This window comes from Prosopis cineraria, unplaced genomic scaffold (assembly GCF_029017545.1).
Source record: "Prosopis cineraria cultivar Desert tree isolate PC_DT_omini unplaced genomic scaffold, ASM2901754v1 PC14, whole genome shotgun sequence".
In the NCBI taxonomy this organism is placed as follows: Eukaryota; Viridiplantae; Streptophyta; class Magnoliopsida; order Fabales; family Fabaceae; genus Prosopis; species Prosopis cineraria.
In genome coordinates this window covers 12,361,501-12,370,742 of record NW_026555345.1, presented here as the reverse complement: position 1 = coordinate 12,370,742, position 9,242 = coordinate 12,361,501, and the positions used below count along the sequence as shown (strand labels likewise).

The 9,242-nt window shown below is 36.3% G+C and overlaps 1 protein-coding gene across 1 annotated transcript; it reads left to right on the top strand.

The window, feature by feature from the left end:
• Window positions 1-1,777: 1,777 nt before the first annotated feature.
• On the top strand, window positions 1,778-8,877 carry LOC129293191 (uncharacterized). The gene is made up of 8 exons (XM_054931004.1): window positions 1,778-2,231; window positions 2,782-2,849; window positions 5,819-5,966; window positions 6,037-6,117; window positions 6,487-6,573; window positions 7,163-7,248; window positions 8,305-8,425; window positions 8,667-8,877. Exons 1-8 carry the CDS (start codon window positions 1,971-1,973, stop codon window positions 8,742-8,744), a joined length of 930 nt encoding a protein of 309 aa, XP_054786979.1. The 5' UTR covers window positions 1,778-1,970; the 3' UTR covers window positions 8,745-8,877.
• The last annotated feature ends 365 nt before the right edge of the window (window positions 8,878-9,242 follow it).

The following is a 9,242-nucleotide window of genomic DNA, read 5'->3' as shown; positions in this document are numbered from 1 at the left end:
TTGATATATCAATTGCAAATTACTGGAGCCATGTCCTAAAATAATTTGGTAGCTTTGCAAGTTTAAGAATTCAAAAGTTATTCCATCCAAAATTTTGAGAATGAGTTGCAAATTATTCGTAAAGAAGTTGCAATATTTAGTATGTTAGTTGCAAATTACTGGAGTCATCTCCTAAAATAATTTGATAGCTTTGCAAGTTCAAGAATTTAAAAGCTAGTCCACCCAAATTTTGAGAATGAGTTGCAAATTATTCGTAAAGAAGTTGCAAAATTTAGTATATTAGTTGCAAATTACTGGAGCCATATCCTAAAATAATTTGGTAGCTTTACAAGTTCAAGAATTCAAAGTTATTCCACTCAAAATTTTGAGAAGGAGTTGCAAATTATTCGTAATAAAGTTACAAAATTTGGTATGTCAATTGCAAATTACTGGAGCGTTATCCTAAAATAATTTGATAGCTTTGTAAGTTCAAGAATCCAAAAGTTATTCCACCTAAATTTTTGAGAAGGAGTTGCAATTTATTTGTAATAAGGTTGCAAAATCTGGTATGTCAGTTGCAAATTACTGGAGCCATGTCCTAAAATAATTTAGTAGCTTTGCAAGTTCAAAAATTGAATAGTTCTTCCACCCAAAATTTTGAGAAGGAGGTGCAAATTATTTGTAAGAAAGTTATAAAATCTGGTGTCTCAATTGCAAATTACTGGAGCATTATCCTACAATATTAACTTTAAGAATTCAATAGTTCTTCCACCCAAAATTTTGAAAAGAAATTGCAAATTATTCATAAGACAGTTGCAAAATCTGGTGTCTGAATTACAAATTACTGGAGCGTTGTCCTACAATAATAACTTTTTTAAAAATTTAATGGTTCTTCCATCCAAAAATTTGACAAGCAGTGGCAAATTTGTCTCGAGCTAGTTGCAAAACTGGATATCTAAGTTGCTTGACAACTTGATTGATTGAGTATAATGTATAACTTGAACATTATAAATGCATTTTAATATTAGACGTTGGGAATAAAATTGTGAAAACAAATTACAGAGTTACAAAGTTGCAAACTTGATTAATTGGGTACAATGTATAACTTCGAACTTAAAATCCATTTAAGCATGTCATCACTTGTACAAACTACATAGTCCCCTTCAGCTAAGACACTTAGGGGAAAAAATTGAAGAAGCAATTTCTGCATAATCGAAATGGTAAATGTTAATGAGGATCAGACTCTTCAGCTAGGCAAATGCATCACACCCATCAAAGATTAATGCCCAAAACATATTACAGATTAATAACTTAAGCAACTGATCACTTAGGGCAGAGAAGAAATGTTAAATAGGACTAGAATAGAGATGATAGACAGCTTTATTAGACAGCTTAGGGAAGAGATGACAGAGAGCTTTACTCGCTTGCAATGAGACAGGGAAGAGACGATAAACAAGGCAGGGAAAGAAGAGACGAGGAACAGGGTAGGGAAAGAAGAGATGACGAATAGGGCAGGGAAGAATAGAGAAGGAGAAACCTCACATTTTCATCAGCCAAAATAAGGGTATTTCGGTCATTTCTTATTATATTAAAATGCCACTCAAGGACCTAGGGACTTAACTGGCCTTTCAAAATATTTTAGGACTTATCTTGAATAAAATTAGTCCTTTGAGACCTAATTATCATTTTTCCAAGTATTAAACTAATGATTCACATTCCTTCTGCCTCAAAGAAAGAAAAGGTAGGGGAGGCTTCTCTGGTCCGTGGAGTTTAAGGCCAACTAGATTTTTTCGTACTTGATAATAGCTCGTGCAGCGACGGACAGGAGTGTGAAAGAGGGGAATATCGTATAGCCACGTAAACCGTACGTCCATCACTTGTAGTCAGACGAGATCAACGATGAAGGAAGATTATCCAACGGTGACCTTTCCATTCTCTCCTCATCACTTGGGTGCTTCAAGCGTATCATCATCGCGTAGCGAAGGCCCAAGATGACCAGTTTTCTTGGTCTCAAGCTTCACTGGAGGCGAACTTTTGTTGGTGGAGCCACTGGGGTGTGTACTTGTTCGTCCATATATCCTGCTGTCGTCGCTGGTGTAAAGCAGTGGAATTACAGGGGTAAAGCTCTTCGTCGCACGGTACTCGGCGCGGGATCTTCATTCTTGCTTCAGTTTGCGAGTATGGCTGGAAATGGGACCAGTAGGTCCTTCGTTGCGTCCGCCAGGATTAAGGGTAGTTCCTCCGTTGACGAGGTAATCTCACTTGTTATTAATTCGCAATTCGATTTCTTCTTCTTTGTGGACTTCCAATTTTTCTACTTGATTGATATCTCCGTTGTCAAATACTTGAATTTGCATTAGGTTAATTTTCCCCCTCTGGCATTGGTTCACAATGCTGGAGTTCAAGAAGAGTAATTTCCACTCATATCAACCACTTGATATTGGTGCATTAAGTGAATTTTTTTGGCTTTAAAGTTGATTAATTAAGATGAGCAAAGCAATATATATGTCTATTTGATAAATTTGCTTCTAAAACTGACAGGCCAGGATAGATATGTTATGAATGATGCTTAAACTAGTTCAAGCTATTTTTTGGGGGGTTGGGGGGGAATCCTATTTTCAACTGGCCACGGTGCCACAGTCAGCATCTATTCCAATGTCAAACTTAATTCTGTGGCAAAAGAATTTTCCAACTGAAATCTGTAGATGCTCTAAAGTCGTGTTTTGTTTGTTACAAAAATGTTTGTTGCTAGTTCTATCTTATTGGCTATTCTAATATTTCGCGACTTATTTCATTATGAAGTTACTGAAGAATGTGGAATGGCCAGAGCAGTATCCCTTCAAGGAGGAGGACTTCCGGCGTTTTGATGAGTAAATTTCACAACTAGTGGCCTGAGGAATTTGGGATTATATAATTTGCGTTTTTATTTTTTTATTCTTTATCTAAAAGTAGTAAATTTGCTTTCTCTAATGTCTTTTATAGTTTCTTATTAAATTCTAATGAACAGTCTTTAGTTAGATTGAGATGGTGATACATGGGAATTAGGAATAGTAGGGATAATTAGGGGAATTAGGGATATAAGGGTAGTTTGGGTATCTAGTATATTCTCTATAAATAGGCCTTTAAGTTGTAATGGGTTATTATGAATGGAATTAATCTCTCTCTTTCTCTCTATTCTCCTTCTGCCTCTCAACTCTCTCCCTCTTTCTCTTCTACCTCTATCAAAGATATCAAAGTCTTCTCTCTGGCCATGGCTCTGCTGGAGAGCCGATCCAATGAACACATTGGTGCTCTCTTGGAGATGCAATTGACTTTGCTTCAATGCAACCAGCAGACATTAGACCAACAGACTCACAACTTTGGTGAGATCAAGCAAACCATGTCTCACATTTCTCAACAGATGCATGAAATCTTGGTTAAGCTCTCTGTGCTTGTCAACTAGCGCCTGCAACCAACAATGATTACCTTTACATCTAGTACAACCGTGAATGAGTACTCACATCAACGAGCATCCTATGTGAAAGAGAAAAGCATGAGGAACCAATTATCAAAGAGATGGGTGTAGATTCAACATTCACCCTTGTTGACAAGGAGATGACGGATGAACTGACCATGACAGGGAATGTCGATGCCCTGAAATTGGACGATGTCATTTCAAGCAATGTGGAAAACCAAAAGAAGCATGATAGTGAAGCGAAGGAGAAACACCAAGCTGCCAAGTCTTCTCATGGCCCTCTGACTTCTTATGCTTCTTCTACTAACACAATGTTAATTGCAGATCCAACCAATGGTGACAACAACATCAATGTGATTAATGGGCGAGGGGAAAGGACTGAAGAGATATACGGTGTTCAAGATGCAAAGCAACTGATAGGCCAAAAATTTGAGGAGAGAACGATGCTTCGATCATGCTTAATTGGAAATTTTCGCATTAGTTCTAAACTTTGTTTCTCATTCTTTGGCTCTCCTTTTTCCATCCTTCCTTTTCTCCATTCACCAACAATCGATCCTTCCTCTAATCTAGCAAACAAGTTTCGCAAGAAGTTCACTTGTTACTTGTCTAGCTCCTTGAATACTGTATCGGAGATCACTCTGTTCATCCGGCAGAGAGTTTCTGGCTGCAAGGTTGAAACCAGAATATCGGCTGATGAACACAAAGGACAACCAAGAGGTGAATTGGGTTGGGGAAATTTTGTGTTCAAGTCGGGTCGGTCTTCTGACGATAATTGGTTGGGTGGAGCTTTGCAAGTGATCATGGCCTTCGAGTTTTCAAGGAAGTTTCTCAACTTTTCTTCGGCAATGAGGACGTTGAGTGGTGTTCGCAAAAAGAAACAGATTTCAGGCTTTTGTTGAGCATTCTTGAATCTTCTTTCATGGGGAGGAAGTGCGTCTGCCGCCATGTGTCGTTTTCAGGTTCAACTTTTTCAATGCTACTCGTGCTATACATTAGCTCTATTTCCTCCAAGTGTTCTCAATGTGGCAATATGAAATGCGGCAAGCAAGCCATTTCCAATGTGCCTTGGCTGATTAATGAGGATGAATTTGGGCCTTCCCCAAATGACCCAATAGTGCAAATGCCTTTTGGAAGTAATGGGACGCTAGATGTGGGCCTCTGTACAACAATGCATCAAGTCCAATTTAAGGACCCCATTGTTTCAAATGTGGTTCTGATGCAATTATGGAGGGTGACAGTGGGCTTCTGGATTGAACAACAACTACAAAAAGTTTGGGCTTTTGATGTCCATTAATGTATTTGTCTTCAAATTATATATATATATATATACATGTTTTAGCACCTTAAGATCCAAAAAAAAAAAAAAACTATTCTAGATATATATGTTTTACTTTCAGGTTTTGTGCTGATCCTTGAGGACAAGGATCTCTTTTAGGGGGGAGTATATTGATACATGGGAATTAGGAATAGTAGGGATAATTAGGGAATTAGGGATATAAGGATAGTATGGGTATTTAGTATATTCTCTATAAATAGGCCTTTAGGTTGTAACGAGTTATTATGAATGGAATTAATCTCTCTTTCTCTCTATTCTCCTTCTGCCTCTCAACACTCTCCCTTTTTCTCTTCTACCTCTATCAGATGGTTTGAGATGTAAAAAAAAAAAAAAAATCATTTGAGATGGTTTGGACATACACAAAAAAAATCGCAGAAGGCACCAATGAGGAGAGTTGAATGAATAATTTTGAGTCCTATTAAGAGAGATAGAGGAAGGACAAAGAGAACACTTATAGAAGTTGTTGACGAGAACTCTTAGTTAACATTATTAAAAGTTTAGTAAATAATAGAGCACAATGGCATAGTATAAATGTACAATCCATATAGTGGACTCCACCTAGCAGGATAAGGCTTGTTGTTATTGGTCTTTAATTAGTTTGAAGTGAATATCTGTGGAAATTCTGAATCATATATAACTGAAACTGACCATAGTGTCTGAAAATCATGGGTCTTGTTCAGCAGTTCCATAACACGAAAAAAGAGAAGTTGGCTTATCTGCGTGGCCTTTTTTCTAGCAAAGGATCTTAGAAATTGTCTCTATCTAATAATGGCTTTCCATTTCTCGTCTATGTAGTGGATAAATCAGTTGCAAGAGATATCATCGAGAAAAACAAGTTACATCTATTGAAACTTATATTTGAGTAGCATCTAGTATGTAATTTGAGTAATGCATGAGATTAAATCATTTTGTTCCCTGGATCAATTTCTTTAATTTTGAATTCTCACTGTTTGTCAGCCAAGTTGTGGGTTCTTATTCTTTTCAATTTCCCCTCATTTTATCCTCTTTTTCATTTTTGGGTTTATATGACATGAAAATGTTCCATTTAGGTCTCCAGATTCCTTGTTCTATGAAGCACCTCGCTTTGTGACACACATTGATGACCCTGCTATTGCTGCTCTTACTAACTACTACTCAAAAGTTTTTCCACCCAGCAACACTCCAGGTGTAAGCATCTTAGATATGTGCAGCAGTTGGGTAAGATATTTCTTACTGTAATCTAGTTTCTTTCTGTGCTGCATATTTGTATTAAACTTTTCACTATTAGGTCAGCCATTTTCCACCCGGTTACAAACAAGAACGAGTGGTGGGACTGGGAATGAATGAAGAAGAGCTGAAGAGAAATCCAGTAAGTTGATATTCTTGTACTCCATGTGGTGGCCATTGGCCTTAATTGTAATACTGAATTCAGTGCCATGAAATCTGACTTTATATTGAATTGATTATTCATATTCAGTCATGATTATATAGCTTGAATATATTACTAAAGCTTCGGTTAGTGTAGTTTAAATCTGGAACAATATGGTCTTATAACATTCAATAGTTCTACTCTGCATGAGAAACATAACTCTAATGTTCTAAATCTGTAGTCTTCGTTTTAAATCTGATATCTAGCATTAATTGTGTCCTTGTAATTTAGTTTTTTTATATGATGTACTTTAAAGTTATGTCCCCAAGGAAGACAAACCTAAACTCATAAAAACGGTTGATTCTGTAGATTCTTACAGAGTATGCTGTACAAGACTTAAATGTGAACCCCAGACTGCCATTTGAGGATAACTCCTTCGACATCATTACTAATGTGGTACAAAATCTTTTCCTAATCTTAAAATTTGTTGCTGCTTTTGCAAGTGGTGCCATGTTTGTATATCCACACTGGATTTTTGTCTGCATATTAGTCTCTTGTCATGTTATGAAGATTTATATTCTCTATATAAAAGTTTTTCTTTTTGAATGTTAATGCTTATGACTCAGTTACTGTAATTTTAAGTCATGGATTCTGTCGAAAAGGTAATTGAACTCCCCCTACGTTGCTACCATCACAATTACCAGTTCCAACAATAAATGCTGATTGTACTTATGTCTAACTTATAGATAGAAATCTTTTCATCTCACAATAGGATTATAACTTATTTTATCATAGTTGTTGGGTGACATCCTGGAACACTAACTGTTCACTAGTTTTGTGTAACACTCTTGATGCAAATGCACCTTCCTTCTCAACATGACAGCTGCTTGACAAAATCACAATTGCAATTGAAATGATGATCATTCAGAATTAGATAGTTGATTATGTTGGAAATAGGACTGTGAAGTGAGTCCAGATTCTGTCATGGTCCATGCCTTGTATGGTTGCCGTATGAAGTTTGAAATTTGAAATCTTTGTCTGGCAGGTCAGTGTTGATTACCTGACAAAGCCTCTAGATGTTTTCAAGGAGATGTGCAGGATACTTAAACCAGGTGGATTGGCCATAATTAGGTAATAATATTGTGGACTATCAGTTTTGGAATCACTTTAGATTCAAAATTTCTGCATTAAACATCTGCAATTTTTATTAATATTATTTAAGAAAAAATACTCTGTGATGAAGTATTTTCCTTTAGGATTGTGGCATATTTGAATGTTCCATTAACTGGCATGACTAGGCAATCCATTATCAGAGCTAAATAATTCCTATTGCCCGAGATAAGAAGAGGAAAGATGGAACTAAATAAATAAAATATAAGGCTGTCTAACGAAGGCTTCCCATGCATACTAACATTTGCATGCAATCTATGGTGCCCTCTTTATTTTCAAACCAATGAACTTGGTAGATTTGGATGCAATCTGATGCAGGACAAGGGGAAAGAGAATGCAGGACAAGGGGAAAGAGAGAGGGGGAGGGGGGAAGAAAGGAGGGAGAAAAGGAAGGACGTAGAGCAAAGAGATAGCAGGAGAGAGGTGACGGCAAATATTTAGTCTCATTGACAACTCATCATAAGGTCTACAATGAGAATAACTATAGGGCTACATATAGATTCATAAACACAAAAATAATAACTTAAACCTAAAATGAAATAAATGCTAACTTAAAAATAAAAGAGAACATGGCTTAAATTTCTAGTAAAAAAAAAAAAGCATAAAATAGGCTATAACCTGAGAAAGCCTAGCAGGAAGCGAAATATAGTCATTACATTAAAATAAATTACTAATAATTAAATAGATTCTTCCCAATATCTCATTTCGATTTGCATAACAAAGCAAGACTAACAAATGACTACAACTTTACCTTGAGCAAGTTCCATAGTTAAGTAGAAGTTAATATAATCTTTATTGTGTTAAAACTTGGCTTTTCCCATTTTTTGAAATGCTACAACTAGAGTGTATTAGTTACCAGTGTTTTTGGTGATATCCAAGATCTAAAGCTTCTAAATATCATTTTATCCGTATCAACCTGCAGATAATTTTTCTTGTATCACATGTATATTTTTTCTTGGTCTTGTATCTGTTATGTCCTGTTCAGTTGCTGATAATTTCACTGTTTCATGATTTTAGTTTTTCAAATCGTTGCTTCTGGACAAAAGCAATTTCTATATGGACATCAACTGGGGATGCCGATCATGTTATGATTGTTGGGTCGTATTTCCATTACGCTGGAGGATTTGAACCTCCCCAGGTAATTGATATTAACTTTCCACGCCCACGTGGAAAAAGATTAGTCATGTGCATTGTCACATACTCTGCTTAAGTTCTGATGAATCCGCACCCAACTAATTTCCCTAAGGCAGCATCTTTTTAAAATTTCTCACCGAGTCTTTAAGTTATTGCCCTTGCAGTTTCGGTGACACTGTTTTCATGGCTGAGTCTTCAAGTCAATTGCTTTGCAGTTTCTTATGTTGTTTTTCACTTCTCTGCAGGCTGTTGATATAACTCCCAATCCTGGACGATCAGATCCAATGTACATTGTTTACTCTAGGAAGCTCTCTGCCGCTTAAGAGATGTAAACTCAGAACTAGTCAAATCATTTAGTCTTGTTGTCTTTGATACGATGAAATAGTTTATTCATATTGCACATAATTTGTTTTAGTATTTTGACACTTTTACACGAGTTCTTTCATGTACTGTAAATCTCCAATAGCCTTTCATTAACTCTTGGTTTGGATGGGGAGAAATTTATGGAGGAAAGAAAACTAGAAGGGAAAATTGCCAAAAATAGAAAAAAAAAATTCGTGTACCATTTTTGGCATTTTCCCTCCTAATTTTCCTCCTCCTCTATTTTCCTCCCACTTTTCTCTCTATCCAAACCAAACATAAGCATCAAAAGGACCATTTGTGCTTGCCTCAAGGCACGTGCATAACCATGTGAGAGCCATACAAATTACAACATTGTTGGTAGGATGGGTACAAATTACGTTGTTTAAAAGACAGATGTGAGAGCCATACAATAGAAGGGACTGTGGTTGTTTAAAGTTTAAACATGAAGTTTCAGTTTC